Raw genomic sequence first — 27,791 nt, 5'->3', positions numbered from 1 at the left:
AAACATCACGCGATTCGAGTCTAGGTTAGTATTCGACTGAACGGAAGAAGCGCGCGGCGGCGTTAGCGCAAAGCATCAAAGGCGCCGCTGCGCGTCGCCTTTCTCTCTTTCTCTCTAGGCGTCGAGCCGACGAGTAGAGAGAGAGAAAGCAACATGTTCATGGTGCAGGTGACAGAGAAAGAAATAGTATCTGTTCGTAATGCGTACTTTATTGGCGCGCGTTGCCCTTGACCCGTGCGCCGGTTATTCACCTGTGCATAGCTGAAGTTGTAAATACGTTATTATTATTATTATTGATGACATTGATCTCTCTCTCTCTATTTAAGAGCTGCGCTCTTGTCGGTGGATTAACCGCCATTCCTCTCTTCTTCCCGCCAAAACCTTTACCTCCCGATACGACACGACCTGCACCTTCTCTTTTATTTGTTTCATAAATGTTATCCTAGGTCTACCCCTTCCTCTCTTCCCTTCAATTTTTCCTTCTATAATGTTTGTTATAAATGAATCGTGTCGTATCAGGTGGCCAATCATATTCCCTCTCCGGTTCTCTATAGTCTTCAATATGGTTCTGATGACATTGATAAAATTTAATAATTAGTAATTTTTATTTGTTTATTTTAAATGTGCGTTAATTTTAAATTTGGGTTCTATGCAGCTTAAAGTACAATATGGAATTGAAAATAATTAAAAACAAAACTCAAAAATTCATGAATTTTGCGACGGAAAATTCCATTAGATATTAACTCAGAATCATGGTCTGAATCATCCCTCTCAGTATTCGTTACGATGTCACTAACACCCGGTATATGAGTAATGATTTTACGATGTGCGCTAAATAGTGAAGCAAATGAATACATATAACTCCCATTTAAGAACGTAATAAATATGAAATCCTACACTCTTAGTTAGAAGTAAAAAAATAAAACGGAAAACACATTTGGATGAAAAAAAGTAAGGTGGTTATTCGACTCGTTATGACAAATTCACATAGGTACCACATAAAGACCGGCTGTCATGAGTTTGTCATACTGGTGTGACAACCTGGTGTGACCACGAGTCCGGAACGGTTTTGATTGCTGATTCTTACATCTGCAGAACTTACAGGCTCTGAGTAGGTACGTAAGTTAAGCGTTCCTAATAGAATCAATAAGGTGAACAATTATGAAAAATTGGCAGTTTTTGATTTTTTCCTTTGTATTATTTTTCTAGATAAGGGATGCGTTGAGTCATGGGTGATTAAAGTGAAACCAGTACGGTAATGAAAGTGGATGTATTGAATAATTTGTAAGGAATGTTATTGCCGCCAATCAGGCGGCACCGCGGCCCTCGGCCAGCAGCGCCCGCAGCCGCCGCAGGTGGTCGTCGCGCTGCGCCCGCAGCCGCGCCGCGCAGCCGCGCATGCGCTGCAGCGCGCCGCACGAGCCCGCCGCGCGCTCCCACAGCTGCGCGCCCCCCGCGCCCTCCTCTACAACCGTCTCTGTCTCCCACCATTCTGAAAACACAACGAACTTATCGAAAACAAATGATTCAAATGTTTTCAACTATCACGAAATAATGGAGGAAACGATAGACATCGCCAAAACTGAACACCAAGATGAAGTGAACGACGACCCGGTGTATTATTTTGCACTCCCCATTAAGTATTTACAATGAATAATATTCATCTTAATAACAACTGTGCTACTCTAGCTATAAGTAGAGGCGGCCAATCGGCACGCGACGTTAGACGCTCGGCTCTACCTACACGAGATCTGATAACCGAAACGAACAGTCGAATTTCGTACCGAATATTCGGCGCTTCGGCCGACAGCGTAGCCGGCCACTCGGCCAAGTGAGTAAGGAGACTTACCGTTACAGTTCTTACGTTGTTATGGCTGAAGTGTCACTCACCACAAAAGAGAGGCCAGCCAAGTAAGGGCACGTGCGTGCAGGAGCGGTGCGCGACCAGCACGCGGTAGCGCGGCGGCGGCGCGTGGCGCGGCGCGGCCGCGTGCTCGTCCAGCGCCAGCACGGCCGCGCGCCCGGCGCAGCGCGCGCCGCAGCGGTACGCCACCGAGTAGCGCCACGCCGAGTAGTTGCCGCTCTCCTCCTCCACCGTCCACTCGCCGCTGCAAGGCCAGAGACACACGTCAGCCGGGTACCGGGCGCAGGCGCTCGCCGTGCGGGCTGCACTCACAGCTGGGGGTAGAGGCGCGCGTGCGCGCTGAAGTCGGCCAGCAGGCGCGCCAGCGCGCGCGGCCGCGTGCGCGGGAACGAGGCGCGCGTGGTGAGCGGCGCGGGCGCGGGCGCGGGCAGCAGCGCGGCGCCCAGCAGCAGCAGCAGCGCGGCAACGACGCGCGCCCACGCTCGGGCGCCGCGTGCCATTGCCACACACTCCGTCTGCCCTCTCGGTGGACGAGTTAATAAGCCGTATCTGTTGCAAATAATAAATAACTAAGAACCTTTGTTATAATGAAGAGGGATTCTCTTAAAATGCATAAATGATTTTGTCATAATTTTAATTATCATAATCCTTCTTGCATAAGGTTTTTTAGCATAATAGTACTTTCCCATAATAACATCTAGGAATACTGGTTTTTTAGGTATAACTTATTTTTGGACTAATACTTGTTGGCATAAATTTGATTCGCATATAAATAGCTTTCCATAATTCTTTTTTAGAATAATAGTGTTTTGTCATAATTTTTACAAGGGATAACAGTAGGTTAGGGTGCGGCGGGGGTGGCCCTTGGGCCACCCCTACGCCGTCAGCATGTTTATCTTACACACCAAAAGTATACTGAATGATGACCAACAGCATGAAAAAGTGTCAAAAAATATAAAATGTCACAATCATGAACCAAATGCAGCCAAGGAAAAGTAAGTTTCGAAAATGTTCAAAGTTGTGCCAAAACTTTTCTTATTCGGAGTATAGTTTTTATGCTTATAATAATTATGCTTATATATCATTATTGTCATTAATTATTATGCTTATAGTAGTTATGAGTTTCAAAATTATGCTTAAAAGGTTATGACAAATTAATACTATGCGTAACTAATAATAGGCCAAGTAACAGTATGCCAAGTTAAATTATTACATAAAATTTTATGAGTAAAAATAGAGAACCTAATGAAGACAGTTGTACCTACACAGAAATTACGCCCGCGCCTTGTGATAATCACTCACTTTCTTCCCTCGGTAAACAAATGTGATTACTATTTCACTTCTCCAGCTACAAGAGTGCTTTTCCCGCGCAAAATCGGTGGAAAAGTGCAAGTTTATCCACTGGAGAGACAAAGTTGGACGTGAATAGGTACGTTGCCGTTGTGATGCTTCGGTTTACGAAATCAAATAACTAAGTAATCAGCTTTTAATTTCAAAAGGAATTACGCCCGTATTGTGACACTCGTAATCTAACTCGCTCCACTCATCTCGGGTCGCGGCCCAGGACGCTGAGCATTTTCCTATGGAACCTCAGCGTGGTAAACTCGAGACTAGGTAGAGGCGCCGTCTAAGAGTACTTACCGATCTTGAATAGAGTTTGCGGTCTTCCTATTCTAAGATGTTGACTCGAACCTTCCTGGCCTCCGTCCTCAGTTGAGGAGAGACTCGAAGTTAAGTAGAGGCATCATTATTTTTGTATATACCTCAAATCGAGGACCCTATTTAATTTCGTTTCGGTCGGCGGCTGCGACGCGATGCAGTACGGCTTTTACACTGCTTTCAGTACTTACAATATGAAGTGCTAACAATCTCAACGTACTTACAGTTCTCTTGAGGCGATGCAATTGATTCAGCGGTCACTACGTAGCGTAATATAAGTACTTACCTTTTACGTGCTTCGGAAGGCACGTTAAGCCGTTGGTCTCAGTTACTACTTACTGATGTAAGTATGTAGTCGTTACCTGAGCAATGTCAGGGGCCTTTGGCAGCTCAGTAATAAATAACCCTGACACCAAGGTTGATGAGGTTGGTATTCCACCTCACAACCCACACGATAAGATGTAAAAGTTTGTGCGCTCACTGAAATCACTTAAAAAAGGAACAAACAGGACCAGTAACACTTACACAGGAGCACTGAGCAGATGCTTACGTGTAAAGCATCGACAGTACGTAGTAAAGCGTTCACAAATAGAGCGTGCGCTGCGTGGTGTGTCCCGCGCTATATTTATCGCAGGATGGCGCTGCGCGTGGGCGCTGCAGATAGCGATGTCCGCCCCACGCTCGCTCGTATTGGATACGTGGTGGGATGAAGTAGCGAGCGGCTGTTGCGGCGAAAGGGAAAGGTCGCATTGAAGTAATTCATCTAAAATAAAGCTAAATATGATCAAAATGCGCAAATGCCTAATTGCAATATGATGAATGCTTCAGGGGCCTTTGGCAGCTCAGTAATAAATAACCCTGACACCAAGGTTGATGAGGTTGGTATTCCACCTCACAACCCACACGATAAGAAGAGCTTGCCTTGCTTTTTTAAACCTACAAACTTTCCTGTTTACAATACTTACTTATTATAAATATCGCGCGGGCTCGATGTCGAACAAAAAGGTTGCTAGAAGTAGGTAAACAATACATACAGTACAAATTCAATCTGCAATGTACCTAACCTGAATTCATGCAATAAACGTTTATTATTATTAGATAATTATTATATTAAAATGTTAATTTCTGATAATTTCAAACAAGAGAGTAAAAAAGATGATGATAGCTGGGGTTCAGTATTGTTCGTTGACTTGGAATATTTTTACATCTAAAACTTATTTTTATCTAAATTCATTTCCGAAAACAATCATTTCCAAAACAATCTATCTACTATGCATTAGAATGTGACAATGAAAGGCAAGTTAAAGCATGAAATGAAAAGTAGCTGGAAAAAGTAGCGAAAAAGTTTAGCTACCAGTTTTATTAAATTGTAGCTGTATGTCACTAAATAATAGCTAGATCTAGCTATAAAGTAGCTAAATTGGCATCACTGGTTTGTAGGATTGCGACCAAACTGAGCCGCCGTTGAAAAACAAAGATGGATGGAGGGGTGCGCGCGGGGAGAGGCCGAACGAACTCTGGCGGGGCGGCTCGCCACCAGAGTAATATTATTAAAAATATAAAAATGTTAATAACAAAAACTAATAGTAACAAAAGCTATTAGGTAGAGCCGTCGTTAACAATAACAATGAATCAAAACTTTTTAACCGACTTCAAAACAGAAGGTTTGTAATGAGATACTTATTTTGACATGTTTTCTTCTTTTCAGTGCGCAGTCGGGTTTTTGTACTTTTTTTAATAATTGATTTTTGACCCAACCGAATACCATATTGCGGAGAAATAAGTATTTTTTTTCATACTTTATACAACGCGATTTTTTAGAATAAATAATAATACCACGGTTTCAGTACAGGATCTTTTGTGTTTCAAATTACACACAACATAGCATCATGCCCCCCTCAAAGACCGACGTTTATGACTCCTCTTTACACTGCTTTCAAATTCCAAATAAAACAAAATACTTGTCTTCAACTTATTTAATCGCTTATTTTAAAATAACATAATATCTAATCGCAGTAGGCAGCTTGTGACGTAGCGGCGGACGTCACGAGGCCGAGGCCCGAGGGGCGCCGCGGCCGCGACGTGCGGCTCGCCTCCTGGCTGCCTTTTTTCGTCTGATTTATACTGCGGAATGGAGTCATGCCGCTCACTGGTCAGTCGCAACTTTACAGAACATATTGTAACAATGTGAACAAAAGAAATCACTCACTACTTTTCTTACGAAACGTACTTTTGACCGGTTTAAGCTCGTTCTCAGTAAATAAGTTCAGAGACACCTCCCGGCGCGACTTAACTTTCCACCCTATACCTATCTTAGTTACCAATTTATAAACACACACACACACCTTTCAGATTCGCCATATCGAACCGAAAAGTTTCGAATCCAAATACATATATAAATGTAAGTTTCGTGAAAAATATCGTCCAGAGCCGACGACGCGGCCGGTCTGGAGCCGTCTAGTGTCGCACCGTGTTCATATCTCAGTCACATCGATTCATTATTCAAAATTCTGAAAACAACGCAAATAATAATCGATACCTCGTTTTACAATCTCGCCAAATAAATAGAATTATACTTTCGGTTCAGTGAAACGTCTGTCGAGTCCCAAACAACGGAAGAACGCGAACCCGCGACGAGCGGCGGTCACAACCGGAATGCGCCCCAGGCGCCGGCGCGGTCGTCGCTACCGGCGCCGGCGCCGGCCCTTGCGGTAGCCCTTGCCGTACCAGCCGCCCGTGTCGTCGCCGCCGCCGGCGCCGGCGGGCGCGGGCGCGGGCCCGGCGCAGCAGGCGCAGGCGCGGGCGGCGCGGGGCGGCGGGGGCGACGGCGGCGGGGGGTACCACAGGCAGCGGCGCGCGGCGCAGTGGCGCGCGCACCAGGCGCAGGCGGCGCGCGCGCGCGGCGGCGGCGCCAGGATGGTGTGCAGGCCGGGGTACAGCGAGGCGCGGCACAGCAGCACGGCGCGCGCGATGATGGCGGCCGCCAGCGCGCTGGCCTCGCCCTCCGCCTCCGCGCCCACGCCCGCCGGCGACTCCCGCTCCGATTTCGTCGCGAACGACGGTTTGGCGAGTAGATCCTCGTCCGCTTCGCGCTTCCATTTCGACTCGCCCTCGTATTTGGCCGGGGGTTCCGGCTCGCCCTCCGTTTTCTCCTCGGGTTTCGACTCCCCCTGCGGCTCGAGATCGCCGCGCCGGCCCTCGCGGTCCGGCGCCGGGTCGATATCCGCGCCGTCCTCCCGCTTGACCTTCGGCTCCGGTTCCGGACGAAGATTCGACAAGAATTCGGCGACCGACTCGCCGTGGCCGTTGGTGAGGGCCAGTCCCCGGGGCGGGCGCACGCGGCCGTTGCCGAGCGCCGACGGCGGCCGGCCGTTGGGCCGCGGCGCCAGGCGCTGCATGCGGAACAGCCGCAGCTCGCTGGCGGGCCTCCGCCCCGGCGCCGACGGCGCGTGCTGCGCGCGCAGCAGGATGGTGGCGTCGCCGGACCGCATGTTCACCTGCAAAGGACACCGCGTCACGAATGCCGCCAGCGACGACCCCAAAGGGCCGTCGATCGACCACGCTCGTCGAGTCGCCGACCGGGGCCGCGTAATTACAAATTAGGGAGTGGAGTGGAGTAGGGTTTCCAAACGAATAACGCCCGGAAACCCTACTTCAATACGTCCTAGACGGTGACGAACTGGAGTAGGATTTCTAGATTAATAAGCGTTCAAATGTTTGGTACACTTAGGAATTTAAAGCGGAAAGTAGAGATTATCCTAATCCTGATTGTCAAAGTGAAACTGATCCACGCTCCAAATGGTTCGTGTAATACACTTCTCATCAAAAAAATCGAAACACTTCCGTTTTCATTGTTTCTGTCCGAATTTAACACAAAAAAGAATTCATACGATGAAAAAAAATACATAAATGTATAGCTGGCAGTTTGGCCATTACAGTAATAAGCGAAAATTCTAAATTCAAAATTAGAATTTCATTTGTTTATCTTATAAACGAAATGAATCACTGTTTTGAGACAAATGTGTGTTTAGGGTTGGAGTACATTTAGCGTTTAAAAACTAAAAATTGGCGCCTATCCTTAAACTTTTTGTTTTTTATTTCAATACTGTGACTTTGGGACGTCTGAAAAAAGGTTTTTTTTCTAAAACGTATGGATACTTCGCCCACAGAAGCCGCCCAAGTTGTGGCATTGCTGGATTCTGGCCTTAGTCAGCGTGTTGTGGCTGCAAGACTGCATCTAAGCCTGTCATCTGTTCATAGAGTCTATAAACGTTATCGGGAGACTGGTTTGTTCACGCGCCGATCAGGATCTGGCAGGAATCGGGTCACTTCTGAGCGAGATGATCGATTTATTGTAACAACTTCTTTAAGAAATCGACGCCGTAACGCTTTTCAACTGCAGCAGCGGCTTCGTGTTGTACGAAGGGTGGCTGTAAGTGACTCTACAATTAGAAGAAGGTTGAAGGATCGTGGACTGGTACCGCATAAGCCAGCAAATGGGCCGAAATTAACTGCAGACCATCGAAGAGCGCGCCTTAACTTTGCACGTGAGCACCTAAATTGGTCATACCTACAGTGGAGCAAAGTTCTCTTTTCTGATGAGTGTAAAGTTATGCTGTATGGTAACGACGGAAGGAACAAGGTCTACAGAAGAGACGGAGAACGCTATGCACAATGCTGCATTGAAGAAAAGGTCAGCTATGGTGGCGGTTCGTGGACGGTTTGGGGAGGAATCAGCGCCGACGGTAAGACAGAGCTTGCTTTCGTGTCTGGGCCACGTCTGCCTGCACTAAACTGTCATCGGTACGTCGAAGAGTGTCTCGAGCCTCATGTGATGCCCTATGCACATTTTATTGGCAACGGCTTCATATTCATGCACGACAATGCTAGGGCTCACACCGCGGGCGTCGTACGAGATTATCTTAACGAAGTCGATATCTCTATTATGGAATGGCCAGCAAGAAGCCCGGACATGAATCCCATTGAACATCTGTGGGATGAATTAAAGAGACGAATTCGAGCAAGAGATCCTGCCCCAGAAACACTTAGCCAGCTGCAAGATGCAATCCAAGAGGAATGGGACAATATACCACAGCATGTGATCGTGACTCTCATCCGATCGATGAAGAACCGTATGGAAGCAGTAATTAGAGCTCGGGGAGGGAATACAAGTTATTAAATAAACGTTTTTTAGCTTTTTTTTTCATTTACGTGTGTTGTTTTATCCATTTCCTTTATACTCCATACGGAATAAAAATGACTCATTTAACAAAATACGAAACCTATGAAAAATTCATTTAAATTTAGAACATTAACATTAAGATTTGATAAGCTCATATTACTCACTATTAAACGACATTTAACATTTATTCCTAAATGTACACATTTTTCTGATAATCCTGACAAAACGTAAACTTGCAAGGTGTTTCGATTTTTTTGATGAGAAGTGTATTACACACGGTGCGGCACGCCAGTTCTGTTTCTTTAACTTGGCTTGACACGCTGCCGCGTGTCTAGATACTTGTATGTATATGTACTGATGGATGTATCTCTGACTACCCCAAAGTCAATTTCCGATTACGGATTTCCGACTCAACCTGTACACCACAAATCTTTACTAGGGTTTGTAGCACATTTTAACGCATACGGGACGTATTGAACTAGCATTTGATAAGTTGTCCAAAAGGCTCAGCTCAGCAGCATTCGCGGTCAAAAAAATTCGTTTAATAACCGAACCGAAGTCTAATGTCGTACGGCATCTTGCTGTGGGGTCATGCTGCAGATGTGAACAGCATTTTTGTTCTGCAAAAGCGAGCCATTCGGGTGATTTACAAATTGGGACCCAAGATGTCACTTAGAAATAAATTTAAAGAAATTAATATTTTAACTTTGGCATCACAATATATCTTTGAAAACTTAATATATGTAAAAAAACATATAGGATTATTTGCAAAAAATAGCGATCGGCACATTGTTAATACCCGGAATAAAAATAAACTTGCTTTACAAGTCAGTCGATTACATAAGATTACTAAATCTTTTAAGGGGCAATGTATACGTTTTTACAAAAAGATTCCCATTGACATTCAGAATTTGCCTTTCAACTGCTTTAAGAGAGTAGTTAAACAAAAACTTTACAAAAAAAGTTATTATAAAGTTAGTGATTATTTAGAAGATATGAATGCATGGGATTAACTGTCTGAGAACCGATATTAGGCAGCTAAATTACTCAATTGTATATCAATATTTTATGTTTATTTTTATTTTTTTAAAGAACGTCTAGGGCCCTGTGCCGAGGTTTTTCTTGCAGCTTCTTTTCCCCGGCTATACAGGTTGTGAGAAGCTGCAGTAGTTTTAGGAGGATGAGACGTTCGTTATGTAAAAATTGACGATTCAAAGTGTAACTATGTTACCTACTGAATAAAGATATTTTTGAATTTGAATTTGTAATTACGCGACCGGGGCGGCTCGGCGGGAGGGTCCGATCGACCGCAACGTGTTCGTCACCTAGATGATGATCACCTGAAACGCGTGGAGTAGATCCGGCGGAGGCGGCAGAGCGGGGGCAGCCGGGGCCGGCGGCGGGGGCGGGGGCGGCGGCTCGGGGGTGCCCTCTGCCAGGCGGGGCGGGGGCGGGGGCGGCTGCTCGCAGATGCGCTCTAGCACGCGGGGCGGCTCGCGTATGCGCTCGTCCAGGCGTGGCGGGGGGTGGAGCGGGAGCGGCAGCTCGTGGACGCAATCTGTCGGATGGGGCGGGGGGGAAGGTGGCGGCTCGCGGATGCGTTCGGCCAGGCGGCGCAGCGGCAGCTCGTCGTCCGAGTCTGAGTCGTCGTCGCTGGCGGAGGGCACGCGCAGCAGCGGGCGCCGCGTGGTGTGCTCCTCGGACGGCGCCAGCGGCACGGCGTGCGCCAGCAGCGGGTCGCGGCGCGGCTCGTAGCGCGGCACCCGCAGGCGCAGGCGCCGCGCCACCTGCGCCATGACGGCGTCGCAGCGCGCGTTGATCTTGAGCGCCGCCACCGCGTCCTTGGGCGTCCACTGCAGGTTGACGATGTAGAGCGCGGGGCGCGCGTGCGGCGCGCGCTGCATGCGCCACAGGCGCGGGTAGCGGCGCAGCACCTTGAGGCTGGAGCCCAGGCACAGCACCACGTCGGCGGCGGCGGCGTGGCGCAGCGCGCCGGCCCAGTTGAGCGGCCAGGCGGCGCGGCCGCGCTCGCCGAAGTGCACGATGGTGTCGGCCAGCTCGGCGCCGCACGCGTGGCACAGGCGCCGCGTGCCGTGCGCGTGCCGCGCCGTGCGCTCCGTGGTGTCGAAGGCGCGCAGGTACACGCGGCGGCACGCGGCGCAGCGCTCGGCGAACATGTTCCCGTGCAGCTCGGCCAGCGCGCGCCGCGGCAGGCCTGCCCGCAGGTGCAGCCCGTCGCAGTTCTGCGACACCACGAACTTGAGCAAGCCGCGCGCCCACATCGCCGTCAGCGCCATGTGCGTCAGCGTGGGCTGCGCGCGCGACACCTCCACCCGCCTGCAACCAACAAGAACGCGGCAGTGAGCGCGACAGCGACGCAGCGCGCGCGACAGAGACAGCGAGCGCCCAGTACGTACCCGACGCTCTCGCCGCGCTGCAGCCGCGTCCACACGCCGTGCGGGCCGCGGTAGTCGGGGATGTCGGCCGCCGTGCTGATGCCCGCCCCCGTGTACACCTGCAACACACATTGTCTGCGTCAACCACACGTGTGGTATTAAATTGCAATAGATACGACGGGAGGTTATTTAAATAGAGTTTGCACACAATAGAATGAAAAAAAAGAAAATTTAGTCAAAAAACCAGCAAAGTGCCTTCCAATTCTGTGCAATGTCTGGACTAGGTCATAGCAAAGAGAAGACAACGGGAAAGTTTTTCGAACAAAGTAAAACTATTCAGTGAAACTTATATTACACACTTGATCGGGCACGAATCGGCAAGATGCGTCGCACAGGTATATTAAATGTATGGTGAAATCGTAGCCCCGCCCACCCTACGTTTTATCTATTACACCGCCCGATCACAACCCCTCGTTCCAAATCAACTACGTGATGTAACCTGTTATCAGTGTTTTGCTGCAAATTTTCAAACTCTTAATATATGTACATGCAAGTTTTATATATATATAGTAAACTAACATAATATTTAATATGTTAATATGGATCCTGCAATTCAATTTAACAGGGTCAATAATTATGATTACATAATAATAATGCTAATCACGAAATATAAATAACAATTATCCTAACTGAGTTTGTTAGCTTTTCTGCTACTACTCATCATAATGTAGACAAAAATTTACACATTGATGTTACACAGTTAAATTGTGGTTAAATCTGTGATAGCTCTCTTCAGAGTACAAGTAAAATAAGTCACTTGTACAAATAAGTAATCATCATTTAGTAATCATTTGATAAGGGATTCTACTATATATATTAGAAACTTCCCACCGCTCTTAAAAATATGACCTAAGCTGCTCTTAAAGTTAATTTGACCAAATGGTTGCTACAACATTGCTTTTGTATTAATGAATTTCTAGATTATAAAAACTAAACTTTGATATTGTTAATTAGAGTTTTATTATTATTTTATTTTATGATTGATTCTTACATAATTGTAGATGCATGTGTAGCACAACAGCATAAATTTGCATGCTTACTTGTAAGCTGAAAACACGGACTGCTGTATACAATAACATCTGTAAATACTGTTTTCTAGCAAATAAATTATTCTATTCTATTCTTAATAAATATATTTGGGTGTTCCATATGTTACAAATGTTGAGAATCCCTGATCCAGAGGCAGCTTAGTGGACTTACCACGCTGACGCTCAGTGGACTTACCATACGGACAAAGACATCATTGTTAAATCATGATTGAAACGCCACTATCATGTAAGGCTTTTAGTTTTTATTATCTGGTGGACAAATCCTTTGCCTAAGGGATAGGTACATGAAAGCACCCATGAGGCTGGCATGATCACTCAGGGTGTTCAAAGCCTCATTCAAAATAAGAATAAAAATATTAACATATAATGCCAAAAGGGTGCAAATTAACAGAAGTGACTTAATTATATGAGAACTGAAAGATTTAGAGAAAATCTTATCTAACTTGTGTAGGTGTGTGTGGGCAAACTATCTACAATCCACCATATAGATCAAACACACCTGCATCCCCAAAGGTACAGTAACTAAATTAAATAACAATAGTAAGTAGTCTCATTTAGGTTCAAGGGGTTAGGGGCAGAACTTTCCAGGGCTCGGAAGGCTGTGAGTGAACAAAAAGTAAATATGATAGTGGTGCCTGTACTAACTACAAGATGCTTGGCATCCCTGAGCGCGCGGGCCAGCCGGCGGCACTTGTCCCGCAGCTCCCGCGGGCTGTCCTCCACCTCGCGCGCGCGCTCGGCCGCGCGGGCCCGGCGCCGCGCCGCCGCCGCCGCCGCCTCGGCCGAGCGCGCGGCCGCCCGCGCCGCGCCCTCGCCGGCCGCGCCGCCGGCCGCGCCGCCCGCCGCCGCTCCGCCGCTCAGCCGCGCGCTGGACCGCACGGCGCCGCGCGCGCGCTCCGTCATGCCGCCGCCGTCTAGCGCCCGAGCGCTGATCCTTTCGTTACTGCACCGCTGCACTCTCGTCTTATCCACTGTCTCGTCTTCTTGACCATCGCTTGGACACTCCCGATTGCCACTCTCTCATGGACGGTGATCGCTTATCTGATCATTTCGCTATAAACAACAAACATTGCCTTCTTGCCCGTTCGTTCAACTCATTTCGTTGTTGACATGTTATGGAATGGATCGAGTAAGTCTGGGTTTGCTCTGAGCCTCTGACACAACTCTGACATGTCATGATGACAGACACAGCTTTTTTTTCTTCGCTGACGACTTTGGCTGACCAAAAACATAAAATCGATAGTATCGATAATTAATCGATAGTATCGATAGCTCATTTTTGGCGATACTATTGATAAGCAACGATAGTATAGTATCGATACTATCACAGCTTTTTTTGCGTAATATCAAATCAAATCAATTTATTTGCGAGAACACATAGAATACAAAAAATGTGGTAAAATAATTTAAATAACAATGTTGTGATGTGTTCGGCCTGCATGCAGGCGTACAAATATACATAAGAAAATAAAAAATAATGAAATGGTACATTGAAAGAAAAATCGAAGAGCGATACTATCGATAGTATTGATAATTTTTTGTTTTCAACTATCGATAGTATCGATACTATCGATAGTTTTTCATCTTTTAACTATCGATAGTATCGATACTATCGTTGCTTATCAATAGTATCGCCAAAAAAGAGCTATCGATACTATCGATAGTATCGATACTATCGATAGGCCTATCGGTTGGGTAGATGATTTTGGCTGTTTACTATCGATAGTAAAACTATCGATTTTTCGGCAACACTGGGGGCAAGAGTTTAGTTTTTTTAGTTTAGTTTTAAACTTTATTTAGGTACCGTTCAGAAATGGCTGTATGGTCCTCAGATCTGTGCCTGCATTATGTAAGGCGAATTTAAAATTTAAACAATGTCAATGACAGGTGTCAGTGTCAGTCAGTTTTCTTTTCGACTTTGACGTTAGGTGAGATATGTTCGATTTTATATTTTTCTAATTAAAATCTGTGTTAATCTGTATTTAGAGAATATTTTTAATTTTATTTTTTACCTTACTTTGATATAATAAAGGTTTTGTCAGTGATTATTGGTTTATTTCCATTAATAGTAAGTGTTTGTTTCAGTGAGTGGAATTTGCAAGTTCAACATGGTAAGTTTCTATTTAGCGAATGTTTTATCTTTTTTGCTTGCATAGTCAAAATACGCTAGAGTTAGACACAATTTGTGCGTTTCTATGGAAATTTAGTAAAAAGCACTAGATATGTTAGAGTAGATACGTATTTGTATGTATACACACGGCGCAACGGCGGCCGCGGCAGCCGGATCACCAAATTAAAATTGTTTATTTTCGTTGTGCCATCTCAATTAATACACAAAGGTTGAACTTACAAAATACCTACCTATTTAAATAAGAATGGGTAAAGTTACTGCATCCTTGTAATGTATTTAACTTCTGTGTATGTTAATTTCAAACTTTGTCTTTCAGCCGCGTGAGATCAAAGATATCAAAGACTTTCTGTTGAAAGCACGCAGGAAAGATGCTAAATGTGAGTATGCTAATCATCTAATAGATTCATAGTTAGTACTTTATAGTGTACATTTTGTAAGTGAATGTGTGACCACAACCATATTACCTTTGCTATTTTTATTATTTTCATGTGAGAAATATTGTGTGATGTGAATTGTTTACAGCGGTAAAGATAAAGAAGAACCCTGAGAATGTGAAGTTCAAAGTCCGCTGCTCCCGCTTCCTGTACACGCTGGTCATCACTGACAAAGAGAAGGCAGAGAAGCTCAAACAGAGCTTACCTCCCGGTATGTATACACTGGAATGGGTGATGCTTGTTGACTCTGTTTGTGTTGGCTACAAATAAGGGCCACATAGAGGTCTGTTTGGGTGCAGCTTACAAAATCAATACCATATCCAGAAAATTACAAATACATATCTGTGAAAAAAGGCTGCAGTAACCATTAAATTTCTTTTTCTATTATCTCTGGTTGAATAAGCGACTTTCCAGGTCTATTCCCCAAAATAAATATAGATGGGGCTGTCCAACACCTACATGATAATTAACTATTTTGTCATTGCTCTGGTACCAAATAAATTAATGACCCTGACACCAGGGTTGATGAGGTTAGTCATCCACCACATCCAGGTGTATAATATTATATATTGTTACCTATAATTGGTTCTCTTTATTTTGAACAGAATAATAATGGCTGGAAGATATGTTGTGCCTGAGTTGAAAAATAATGGTCATCATTTGATATTAAAAAACTAAGATGATAGGTGCAATGGGCTGACATCCATGAAATTAAAAGGTTAAACAATGAAGATGTTGGTCACCATATATACCTATTTCTATTAGGTTACTCTACAATTACACCAACTTTGATGCTTATTATTGTAGAGCTATTACAAGTTCTTTTTTAGGTTTTATGATAATGGGAAGTTGGTTAGATAGATAATTAAAAAAATTTACTTCTGTCCATATTAATACACAATGGCTGGATGTATTATGATGTCCTATGTAATTGAACTACAACTACAAGAAGCCTTAAAAATATAATTCATTTCCAAGATGAGATTATATGTATTGATTGCAATGTCAAAAATTTATCAGATCTTATTTAGAGCGAAGCTTTTTACTAAACACCCAAACTATACCAACACTCAGTTCACAAACTTCACATTAGGCAAAGTATGTGACTTGGCCGTTGTGCTACCATCACATGAGTGTAAGGTGATGGTAACAAATTGGTGACTGTTCATCATTCTGTTACATAGTTCCTGTAGTAACGAAACGGGCAAGCCCCATATTAACAGATCATGCTAAGGTTTTTTAGCCTTCCTGTGATAAGGAGGGAACTCCTTGCATGATACTTGACTTCTTGCCCTGCAAGTTATAATGTCTAAGACATTATTTTTAATATAGGTATTTTCACGGCGGTCCGTGCGTCGTAAAGTTTGGGGACGAATTGAGTGCAAAGTTGAAGTACCTATGAACTATTTTCATATATAGTCCGTTCAAAAATGATCTTCATAAAAGGTAAACAAACCTGTTAGCACAAAGAATGTTCGAATTTCACCTAAACTACGCAAAGTATTCTTCTAATAACATCCGTAGCACTCAATAGATGTATGATTTCTTAGCTCAATGTGAAATTAACGTAAAATAATTATTAAAAACACATTTTTTCATGTAAAAACAAAAATCAAACAAAACCTCACACAAAAAAGTTGACATCATAAATTCTTGTTAATCTGTGGCTAGCTGTCAATTTGACGATTAGTGATGAGACATTTCATTCAGGTCAGGAAAACGAGTCAATTCCGTGAATAACTTAAGGTGGTTCGATTTCCATACTAGTTTATTTATTCAAATATGGGCACACGCCACTTAATTTTACATTGAAACTTATTTCGTTTGCATTTATTTTTGTATATATTTGCGTGAAATTGCTTTTCAACAGAAAATACTGTTAAATCATCGTAAAAACGAGATCAATATTTGTTTAAAATTTGTTAATGTATTAGTGAACGGTTACAGTGTCATACGCTTCGGAATATCCATTAGTGTGCGTAGCTACGTTGTCAGTTCGCTGAAAATGCGACGTTGCCGCTCTTGCTCGTGTGTGAAACGGTGTGTCACTTGCCCTCTCCCTTCGTTAAAGAAGCGTTCATAAATTACGTTCACCCGAACGTTTTATAATAACAGTATTTCTGCTGCCAGATGATCGAACAACCCGCTCATTATGAATCGGTAAGGTTATACGTCGAAATGAATCTTTTTCGATTCTGAATGCGACCATAACCTAACCTGTTCCGGCTTTTCGGCGGGAAACGGGAACGGGACAGTTGCTTTCTTCATTGAGTAATCTAAATAATTAATACGAAGTGGTGTTTTGTGGTTAGTTGGAAGACATTCGCGAGTGTTATTATATTGGAGTATTCAATAAACAAAGTGTATCTGCCTATTTTCGCTTCGTGCCGGGAAGCCGCTTCATAACTCAAAAGTTTATGCGGACTTTTGAGTTAATTCGTTTGGGGTTCGGAGTAGGAGTCTACTCCGAGGGTGGGGGCTTAGGTTTCATCATCATCACCTTTCATCATTTCATTAATCATCAAGAAAAAAATACGTCAGACATGGCTGTATGGGCATAGTTCCCTTTGCCTTACCCTTCGGGGAAAACCAAAACAAAAAAAAAACTAACCTGTTCCTGTCATGTCATGTCATTCGTTTCTTTTCCACTTCCAATTTATATTGTAATAGTTTGGTTATTTGTTTTATTAAATAATTTATTCATCGAGTTTTGTGAAACTTGTGGGGCCGGGCGGATTAAAATATGGAACCTCAAACTAGTCGCAAAGACTACTTAAACCACCAGTATTCTGGCCCCCGGAAAAATCGAAAACGAAGCCAAGCACAAATGAAACGTTATCATGGAGAAATAAAAAGGTAAGTGCAATGCAGTGATCACTTGTGCAGTACAGTGAAGTGCTTGTGCTTGTATTGTGCTGAATAAGATACGAGCGCTTGGAGCACGCGTCGTGACCGTGCTTTACGTAACGCACGACCTTAGATTTTTGAAAATTGTACATCTCTTCGTTACTTTTACAGCCGTAGCGACGTATGGTGCAAGAAAAAAAAACTAAATGACGAAAACGACGTGCCTTCAAACAAATCTGTGTAAGGGAAAAACTTAACTTTATTTTTATATTTTATAAGTATTTTTAACATTTTCTCTTTTGTAACTTTCACTCTATTAATTTTAGAGCAAATAATACTCTCAAAACCTACAGTGGAAGTAAAAAAAAAAATCTTGTGGAAGCAAATTTTACTGACACTCAGCAAAGAACTGAGAAAGAGCCCCCCCGATCAAAACCTTTGGAGGTAAATTGGCCACTGATTGATCCCACTGTTAAAAGCCACGAGTTAACTGTGGAATATGCACCAGATAGTTTGGGTAGTCTGTCTGGTAACAGGTTTGTTGATCTACCACATGTCCTTATGTGGGCTTTCAAACTTGAGAGACACCGTTCGCAATGTGGTGGTAGCAGCATAGTCTTTGTTGAGGAGTTTAGAAATGGTTTCAACAGTATGTTTACTTTCCAATGCAGTATGTGTGAGAAACAATTTAGATACTGCAATGAAAAAGATGAAAATCTTAACAAAGCGTTTGTTTGGGGGACATTAACAGCTGGAAGCTATTATGCACAGGCTGCACACATCACCAACTTGATGGATATACCTACAATATCAGCTTCCAAATTCCGAGAGACAGAAAAATTATTAGGTGAAGTTTGGAAAGATGAACTAACTGAGGAGATCCAAAAAAATGGAGAAAGAGAAAAGGCTATTGCTATGCAAAAAAATAATGTAGATGCAAATGGTATTCCATACATAACAGTGTATGTGGATGGAGGCTGGCCTAAACGATCATATGGCCATGATTATAGCTCTCCATCAGGCATGGTAAGTTTGTTTCTGAAAATACAGATATTTTGTAAGTATAACAGCTATAAAGTTTGTTACTAATATCTTTTGTTTATCCAGTAAATTCTGTTTGTAAGCATTATTTATAAAATTTAATTTTTTTAGGCCTGCATTATTGGAAAAGAGACCAAGAAATGCTTATTCTTAGGCATAAAAAACAAATATTGTTACCACTGTCACATTTATGAAAAAAAAAAGAACAAGTTTCGGAGCATATGTGTTTCAAGAACTACGAAGGACCATCTACGGGAATGGAGGCGGACATCCTAGTAGAAGGGTTTGAGAGGAGTCAAGAGATGCATGGTGTAAAATATTTAATATTTATAGGAGATGGAGATTCATCTGTGTATGCACAATTAAGAGAAAAGGTTTCATATGGGACCCAAATAAAAAAAATTGAATGTAAAAACCATGTGATTAAGAATTACACTGGAGCATTGTACAAGGTAAAATACCAATGAAAATAAAATACAATCATTCTGCCTTACCAATTTCTCATAAGTTTTTTAATCTTAGTGCACTTAGTTCGAAACACAGTCAATAACCTTCAATCTCAGTAGATCCATTCTCCAGATCCATCATAGATCTAGTGTGAATTTTTTTTCTTAGTATATCTATTTTATGTTAAACTTGATCTAATGATAAATTAATTGACCATGTAAACTTTATATTTACTAAGGTATGCATGTATGCATGCTAGATTGAAATCATCTATCTTACGTGCTTTAGATTTTTTCATACAAATGCTTTTTCCCAATAACTCCCGTTTCCGATATCCTGTTGCAACTAAGCTTTAAGTTTACAAAGGTACCTGCATGCCGTTTAGGCTGTTCGTTAATATGTCAGCTAGTTAGTCAGTCAGTTTCTCCTTTTATATATTTAGATAACCTTTTATTTCAGATTATAGGAAATACAAAGTTACCATTATTTGGCCGGAAGATTCTCAAGCCAAAATTACAAAAACTTACAGCGGTTTCAAGAAAGATAATTATGGAAGCTGATCATAATTCAATGAGAGAGGATCTCAAAAATGGCCCATCTCATGTATTTGGCTGCCACCAAGATTGTAAGGCATATTATTGTCGATTCTGCCAGAACAGTGATGAAAAAGACACAAATTCTTTAGACGACCTTAAAACTAAGGCACCTGCAGTTTGGGCCCACATTTGTGCAGCAAACGAGGCAGTCATGTCAAAATGCCATCGACTATCAAACAACACAACAAATGTTGTTGAAAATTTCATGAGTGTTGTCAGCAAATTTGTCTGCGGGAAAAGATTGAGTCTGTACAAGGGTGGCTCATATCAGCGAAGAGTATATATTGCTGGTAAGAATATGTTATGTAATTATTGCATTTGTTCAATTCATTTTCTATATTATTCACAGTATATATATTTATTTATATACATACATACTTTATCCACACACAATATTTTTTATACTCACATAATATTATACGCCTTCAAGGCACTATGGGATAAAAGACTTAGAAAATTTTTAAGGATATTTTTTATAACAGGTCTCTCGCACTCTCGTGGTCAGAAATGGCACACAAATGCTTGGAAGAAACATATAAGAAGTAGCCCTGGACAAACTTTTAAAAAGTACATTGCCCAGTCGGAAAAGTCCAAGGAAAGGCGCAAAAAATACATTCGCAGGCGACTTTTTGCGCCTAAACCCAAAACTGACCACAATTATGGTCCAAACGCCAAAGATGTAGATGAGTCAGTTTTAGGGAAAGATCTAAAGGAAGCGTGTCTTCTAAAACTGAAAGACTTCGAAACGACAATAGATCAAATAAAATATATTGAAAGTGCAACAATTGGACAACACGATAATGATGTCTACACTACATATAGATGCGACAGGCTTACCGCTAGTCAGTTCGGAATGGTAAATTCAATTATTAGTATAAATACTTTCCCATGTGGAGCAGAGTCAGAGTTAAAAAAAAAACTATGATTTATGTAATTTTAACTTTGTTGCAGATATGCAAGCGAAAATCTACAACACCATGCCATAACCAAGTGGAGAGTGTTTTATATAAAAACAATATCTTGACCAATGACATGGCCTACGGCCAAAACCATGAATCAGTGGCCAGAACCTTGTTCATAGAAAAAATGAACAAAGCCGTACGGCCTGCTGGGTTATATATTGATGAAGAATTTGGTTTTCTTGGAGCTAGCCCAGATGGTATGTGATACTATATGATATTACCTACATATGCCTTCACGTATACATTATTAATGTGTCCATAGTTATCTATATGATAGTATTATTTATATGATTTTATGTATTTCAGGAGTAATAGAAGAAGAAAATTCTATTTTGGAAATAAAATGTTTTCCTTCATTGGCTCGCAACAATCAAGACATTTTTTCTGCGGCCAAAGATCGTAAAAACTTTCCCCTTTTGGTTGATGACACTGGTGCATTACAAATAAATAAAAAACACAACTATTACTATCAGGTATATTGTAATTATTATAGCAGATATAATACTGCTTGTAATAATATAATATTTTTTACAAAAACGGGTGTTCTGATTGCAGATCCAGGGTCAACTGCGGGTTTCAAAAATGATGAAATGTTACTTCATTGGCTATGTTTCTCCAAGTTTTGACATCACAGTGTTGGAAGTACAGCGTGACGAAAATTTCATTAAAAATATGATGCCAAAATTAGTAACATTTTATAAAAATTGTATTTTGCCAGAGGTAGTACTTCGAAGAGTAACAAAAAAACAAAAATGTATTGATATTTCAATTATGTGGTAGCAATTATTTTATTACTACTTTGTGAACAAGCGCGCTGTTTGCTTTGCATTGTATAAAGTAGTGACAATCAGAAAGAGATAAATATTATATCCTAATCTGAATAAACGAAATCTGAATCTTACTTCAAATATCAATAATTTTCGTTAGCCTGTTTGATATTGCCGTTTGTAAATAAATAACATAAAATAACAATATAACTTACTGCAAACTTAACTGGTTTTCTTTTTATATGTACTTACTTATCAGGAAAAACTAGATTTCGCGTGGTTCGCTCGCAGCAAGCTGCTCGCGTGTCTTGTTTTCCCGCCATTTTTTTACCGCGATAGAATTTGACCAAGATTTAAATAGGTCTTGTGAAGAAAGAATCGTTCCAGGTGCGATAGTTTTGCCAGGCCGTAGGGTGTCTCCCTGATGCGGAGCAGTTTTCCAAGATGACGTTCCGATCACACCCCTATACATCAATTTTAGCTCTGAGACATTTTCTGGAAAAACAAAAATTTGTATGGCGGCCATCTTGTTTTTCAGCCATTTTGTTTTTTTTTCACCGGCGATAAAATTTGACCAAGATTTAAATAGCTTTCGTGAAAACAAAAAAGTTCCAGGTGCGATAGTTTTGCCAGGCCGTAGGGTGTCTCCCTGATGCGGAGCAGTTTTCCAAGATGACGTTCCGATAACACCCCTATACATCGTTTTTACACCCGAGACATTTTCTGTAAAAACAAAAATTTATATGGCGGCCATCTTGTTTTTCGGCCATTTTGTTTTTTTTTCACCGGCGATAAAATTTGACCAAGATTTAAATAGGTTTCATGAAAACAAAAATGTGCCAGGTGCGATAGTTTTGCCAGGCCGTAGGGTGTCTCCCTGATGCAGAGCAGATTTCAAAAATCGAGAAGTACTTCCATACTCAACATGACATTCCGATTACACCCCCATACATTGTTTTTACCTGTAAGTCATTTTTCTGAAAAAACAAAATTTTGTATGGCGGCCATCTTGTTTTTCCGCCATTTTGGTTTTTTTTCACCGGCGATTGGATTTGACCAAGATTTAAATACGTTGTTCGAAAAAATCATTGTTCCAGGTGCGATAGATTAGCCAGGCCGTAGGGTGTCTCTCTGATGCGGAGCAGGTTTTCAAGATCGAGAAGTATATCCATACTCAACAATACGTTCCGATTACATCCCCATACACAGTTTTTACCCACGAGACATTTTCTGGAAAAATAAAATTTTGTATGGCGGCCATCTTGTTTTTCCGCCATTTTGATTTTTTTTCACCCACAATAGAATTTGACCAAGATTAAAATAGGTTCTGCGAAAAAAAATTTGATCTAGGTATAATAGTTGCGCCAGACTGTAGGGTGTCTCCCTGATGCGGAGCAGTTTTCCAAGATCTGGAAGTTTTCCCATACTCACCGGAAAATCTTGATCACATCTCCCATACATCATTTTTACCCCCCGGCACTCCTTCTGGGAGAACAACCCTGTCAGTGAGTCAGTGAGTCAGTGAGTCAGTCAGTACATGGGTTTGTAGCTATATATAATATAATATAATAATAACTAGATGTCGCGTGGTTCGCTCGCAGCAAGCTGCTCGCGTGTCCTGTATTAGTTCGAAGCTTTGTGTGGCGGCCATCTTGTTTTCGTGAAATCAAAAAAGTTCTAGGTGCTATGGTTTTGCCAGGCCGTAGGGTGTCTCCCTGATGCGGAGCAGTTTTCCAAGATGACGTTCCCATAACACCCCTATACATCGTTTTTACACCCGAGACATTTTCTGTAAAAACAAAAATTTGTATGGCGGCCATCTTGTTTTTCGGCCATTTTGATTTTTTTTTACCGGCGATAAAATTTGACCAAGATTTTATTAGGTTTGGTGAAAAAAGAATCGTTCCAGGTGCGATAGTTTTCCCAGGCCGTAGGGTGCCGCCCTGATGAGGAGCAGTTTTTGAAGGTCGGGAAGTATTTCCATACTCAATATGACATTTTGATCTCATCCCTCTTACATCACATTCACCCCGAGGCATTTTCGAGAAAAACGAAAATTTTGTATGGCGGCCATCTTGTTTTTCCGCCATTTTGATTTTTTTTCACTGCCAATTGAATTTGACCAAGGTTTAAATATGTCTTGTGAAAACCAAAAAGTTCTAGGTGCTATAGTTTTGCCAGGCCGTAGGGTGTCTCCCTGATGCGGAGCAGTTTTCGAAGATCTAGCAGTATTTCCATACTCAACAAGACGTTCCGATTACACCTCCGTACACAGTTTTTACCCCCAAGACATTTTCTTGAAAAACAAAAATTTGTATGGCGGCCATCTTGTTTATCCGCCATTTTGATTTTTTTTCACCCACGATAGAATTTGACCAAGATTTTAATAGGTTTCGTGAAAAAGAATCGTTCCAGGTGCGATAGTTTTGCCAGACGGTAGGGTGTCTCCCTGATGCGGAGCAGTTTTCCAAGATCTGGAAGTTTTCCCATACTCATCGGAACATCTTGATCACATCTCCCATACATCATTTTTACCCCCCGGCGCTCCTTCTGGGAGAACAACCCTGTCAGTGAGTCAGTCAGTCAGTCAGTCAGTCAGTCAGTCAGTCAGTACATGGGTTTGTAGCTTTATATAATATAACTAGATTTCGCGTGGTTCGCTCGCAGCAAGCTGCTCGCGTGTCCTGTATTAGTTCGAAGCTTTATATAGATATTAACCAAGACTTAAATAGGTTTTGTGAAAACAAAAAAGGTCCAGATGCGATAGTTTCGCCAGGCCGTAGGGTGCCGCCCTGATGCGGAGCAGCTTTCAAAGATCGAGAAGTATTTCCATACTCTACAAGACGTTCCAATTACAACCCTATACACAGTTATTTAACCCGAGGCATTTTCTGGAAAAACAAAATTTTGTATGGCGGCCATCTTGTTTTTCCGCCATTTTGTTTTTTTTTCACCGGGTTAAAATTTGACCAAGAATTAAATAGGTTTCGTGAAAACAAAAACGGTCCAGATGCGATAGTTTCGCCAGGCCGTGGAGTGCCGGCCTGATGCGGAGCAGGTTTTCAAGATCAAGAAGTGGTTATATATTCAACTTGACGTTTTGATCACACCCCCTATACATCATTTTCACCTACGAGGCATTTTCTAGGAAAACAAAATTTTGTATGGCGGCCATCTTGTTTTTCCGCCATTTTGATTTTTTTTCACTCACGATAGAATTTGACCAAGATTTAAATAGGTTCTGTGAAAAAATAATCGTTCCAAGTGCAATAGTTTTGCCAGGCCGTAGGGTGTCTCCCTGATGCGGAGCAGTTTTCCAAAATCTAGAAGTTTTCCCATACTCTCCGGGAGGTCCAGATAACACCCCTATACACAGTTTTTACCCCCGAGACATTTTTTGAAAAAACAAAATTTTGTATGGCGGCCATCTTGTTTTTCCGCCATTTTGATTTTTTTTCATCCACGATAGAATTTGACCAAGATTTAAGAAGGTTTTGTGAAAAAAGAATCGTTCCAGGTGCGATAGTTGCGCCAGACCGTAGGGTGTCTCCCTGATGCGGAGCAGTTTTCCAAGATCTGGAAGTTTTCCCATACTCATCGGAAGATTTTGATCATACCCCCCATACATCATTTTCACCCCCCGATGCTCCTTCTGGGAGAACAACTCTGTCAGTGAGTGAGTCAGTCACTACATGGGTTTGTAGCTATATATAATATAATAAATAATAATATGAAATAAAATCAAATATTGCAATTTGTAGCAAAAACTAAGCAGGATAAATGGGAAAAAAATGTTACAATAAAAAAAAAGTAATAATAAAGCGAGGTTGGAACCCTAGTATCCAGCCAGACCCATCTCATATAGAATCCTGTTATTCATCCAACTAGACTATTCCGTTGACGTTTAAACTGGCGAAATTAGTAATTGGTTTCGTAAACAAACATAACTATCAATGTGTGTGTGAGATGTTCGGCTTTTGGTGGTAACTTTTATTTATTCAAATAAAAGTATTACGTGAACTGCAACTCAATTGAAATTTAGTTAAATCATGACAAATATTACGCTATTACCGGCAAACGTATAACTTTGAAACAATATTGTGTATAAAATCCAAAAATAAATAATTATGTCAAATTAAGGCACCAACGCCATCTATTGACGCTTGAGCGCCTAGCTAACCGTATCGAACCACCTTAAGTGAGTGTATTGTACTTAATAAGCCGAAATGCGCAGAAAAAATGACTTTCAAAGTGAGTTAGTGTAACCACAAAGAAACATACAATATTATATTTTAATATTATCATACAAAATATTCAAAGAACCCAAGAGAGTCAGTTCATTTTGATAAAATAACTTGAGCTAAAATCAATTCAGCACTTCACTAGTATGCAGTTTGACACAGATAAAAAATATCGGCAGCCATATTTGTTTACCTTTTATGAAGATCATTCTTGAACGGACTATACTTGTATGGTGCGCGTATCGCACTCCCTTGGCTCTTCCATACTCTTTCTTCTATTCTTATTCTTGAATAAGGCTAATTCGGTATGTAAGCGAAAATTAAGTTAAGCTAATTCAAAAACTATTTCGAGATTTCGTCTTAATTAGCTTTATTTCTCTTTTTTTAGCTCCCAAATCAGCCGGATGGTGTTATTTTAGCAATAATCGTGTATTTATTTGACCCTCATATGACCTCTAAAAAAAGTAGTCTGGTTGCCCAAATTGTCGGCGTCAACTGTCGTTTAATTTCAAGTGAGATTTTCCGACAGGAAAAACTACTCACAAAAAAATATATATAGATGGCGCTGTATTGCCTTCGTTTAACCTTCTAGGTCATGGATAACAGACATAACCAACTTTTATCTTTGTTTTTGGGTTTAAATGATGAACCTTGTTATAACACCCAGGCACAACACATTATTCTGATCAAAATAAAGTGAAGCAATATACGTAGAGTACATAAATCTATATGTATCTGATCCAAATATCACGCAACAATTATTTTTTTATAAATCTTGCATAAAACATGTATCGGAACAATTTAATCATAATAAATAAGACCCCAAAATAATATAAATGTCGTGATATGTATTCTGTAACCCGCATTAAAATTTTCACACTAAAATAGAAAAAAGAAAAACAAATTTTGGGTGTTGCCTATATTCGGACGGAAATAAAAAAAAAATTCATTAAGTAAACCATTAAACCTATACTCGTGGGATGTCTATGGAGAGGTTTTCAATAATGATATTGAGGTTTCTAATATCACTTTTTTCTAAACTGAATAGTTTGCACGAAAGATTCTTCCAAGTGGTAAAATGTGTGTCCCGTCCCCGCCTGTAACTTCTAAAATAAGGGAATTATAAAATACCATGCAAACTTCCACCAAAAATTGGTTTGAACGAGATTTATGAAGTAGTATTTTTATAATACGTCATAAATCGTAATCCACAGTTTACCTTTCATTCGATCAACTTAAAATATCTACAGCTACATAAAAAAAAATAGCGATAATACTGAAGGACGTGGTTCTGGCCATGAAACTCAACAATTTTTTCCAAGGAACATGGGTCCAAATATTAAAAGAAAATTTTGGTCTTGCATACTAAATGCGCGATCAGCTGATACTGATACGGTTATGGGGAGATAAATAAAATACACAATATTAAAACATCGATCAAAGTTACAACGAACTTCAAGAACTTTTATACGTTACTTACTGCCACGGAACCCTTCATGGGCGAGTCAGGCTCTCTTTTTTTAGGTTTTTAGCTAATATCTCATAAATGGTGGGTCCTAGAGAAAATAGTTGTTCAACTAAATGATAGCTTCTAGAATTTTCTACAATTTTTTTGCTATACATTTTTCTAAATTTACACTCGTTTTTGTGTTACACACTCTGAAAGTGTCAACGAACAAATGATTGTATGTTGTGTTGGTATTGTAACATTTCTGACAACCTTATTGCCATAATCCTTATTAATTTTAAAAATAATTGTGTTTATTGTTGCAGGTCTCCAGGTTAAGGAAGTGAAATGAAGTGACTAGTTAATAAAAACAATATAAAAATCACTTGTTGTTTTATTGGCTTAATACATAGCTTCACTTTCTACCTTTGAGCACAACATGTTTGAAGGAAATTCAATTGGGTCAACTAGGATTTTTGATAACCACTTTTCGTTGCCTGTAATTCGTGTAAATACTCCACCATGGTTACTTTACCATTACCATGTCACACAAGCCACATTCCCCAAAAAAATATATAAATTGCGCTGTATACAGATGCCTTCGTCTAACCTAATGTCATGGATAACAGATATACATATATGCATATTTTATCTTCATTTTTAATTGT

The 27,791-nt window shown here is 41.5% G+C and overlaps 4 protein-coding genes across 5 annotated transcripts; 2 read left to right on the top strand and 2 right to left on the bottom strand.

Moving 5' to 3' along the window:
- Nucleotides 1-1,255: 1,255 nt before the first annotated feature.
- LOC126368988 (uncharacterized) lies at nucleotides 1,256-4,906 on the bottom strand. The gene is made up of 5 exons (XM_050013268.1): nucleotides 4,878-4,906; nucleotides 4,049-4,245; nucleotides 2,177-2,413; nucleotides 1,891-2,108; nucleotides 1,256-1,492 (listed from the first exon to the last, which is right to left on the bottom strand). Exons 3-5 carry the CDS (start codon nucleotides 2,362-2,364, stop codon nucleotides 1,308-1,310), a joined length of 591 nt encoding a protein of 196 aa, XP_049869225.1. The 5' UTR covers nucleotides 2,365-2,413; nucleotides 4,049-4,245; nucleotides 4,878-4,906; the 3' UTR covers nucleotides 1,256-1,307.
- Nucleotides 4,907-5,483: 577 nt separating this feature from the next.
- On the bottom strand, nucleotides 5,484-13,387 carry LOC126368874 (uncharacterized). The gene is made up of 4 exons (XM_050013077.1): nucleotides 12,856-13,387; nucleotides 11,123-11,220; nucleotides 10,046-11,042; nucleotides 5,484-7,020 (listed from the first exon to the last, which is right to left on the bottom strand). Exons 1-4 carry the CDS (start codon nucleotides 13,111-13,113, stop codon nucleotides 6,208-6,210), a joined length of 2,166 nt encoding a protein of 721 aa, XP_049869034.1. The 5' UTR covers nucleotides 13,114-13,387; the 3' UTR covers nucleotides 5,484-6,207.
- A 778-nt stretch (nucleotides 13,388-14,165) lies between these two features.
- LOC126369033 (60S ribosomal protein L38) lies at nucleotides 14,166-27,508 on the top strand. Its single transcript, XM_050013313.1, has 4 exons — nucleotides 14,166-14,321; nucleotides 14,658-14,718; nucleotides 14,864-14,986; nucleotides 27,450-27,508. The coding sequence occupies exons 1-4, from the start codon at nucleotides 14,319-14,321 to the stop codon at nucleotides 27,473-27,475; spliced, it is 213 nt and encodes a 70-aa protein (XP_049869270.1). The 5' UTR covers nucleotides 14,166-14,318; the 3' UTR covers nucleotides 27,476-27,508.
- Nucleotides 16,497-21,661, top strand: LOC126369032 (uncharacterized). 2 transcript variants are annotated; one of them, XM_050013312.1, is made up of 9 exons: nucleotides 16,497-17,631; nucleotides 17,794-17,862; nucleotides 17,949-18,648; nucleotides 18,775-19,115; nucleotides 19,570-19,996; nucleotides 20,189-20,562; nucleotides 20,658-20,865; nucleotides 20,975-21,141; nucleotides 21,224-21,661. In XM_050013312.1, the coding sequence occupies exons 4-9, from the start codon at nucleotides 18,885-18,887 to the stop codon at nucleotides 21,446-21,448; spliced, it is 1,632 nt and encodes a 543-aa protein (XP_049869269.1). In that variant the 5' UTR covers nucleotides 16,497-17,631; nucleotides 17,794-17,862; nucleotides 17,949-18,648; nucleotides 18,775-18,884; the 3' UTR covers nucleotides 21,449-21,661. The 2 variants fall into 2 exon arrangements, with proteins under 2 accessions (XP_049869269.1, XP_049869268.1); XM_050013311.1 differs by having other exon boundaries at nucleotides 16,508-17,631; nucleotides 19,570-20,562.
- Nucleotides 27,509-27,791: the final 283 nt, after the last annotated feature.

This window comes from Pectinophora gossypiella, chromosome 8, assembly GCF_024362695.1.
Source record: "Pectinophora gossypiella chromosome 8, ilPecGoss1.1, whole genome shotgun sequence".
Classification (NCBI taxonomy): Eukaryota; Metazoa; Arthropoda; class Insecta; order Lepidoptera; family Gelechiidae; genus Pectinophora; species Pectinophora gossypiella.
Note: the sequence above shows the minus strand (reverse complement) of the source record. Positions and strands in the feature narration are given on the sequence as shown.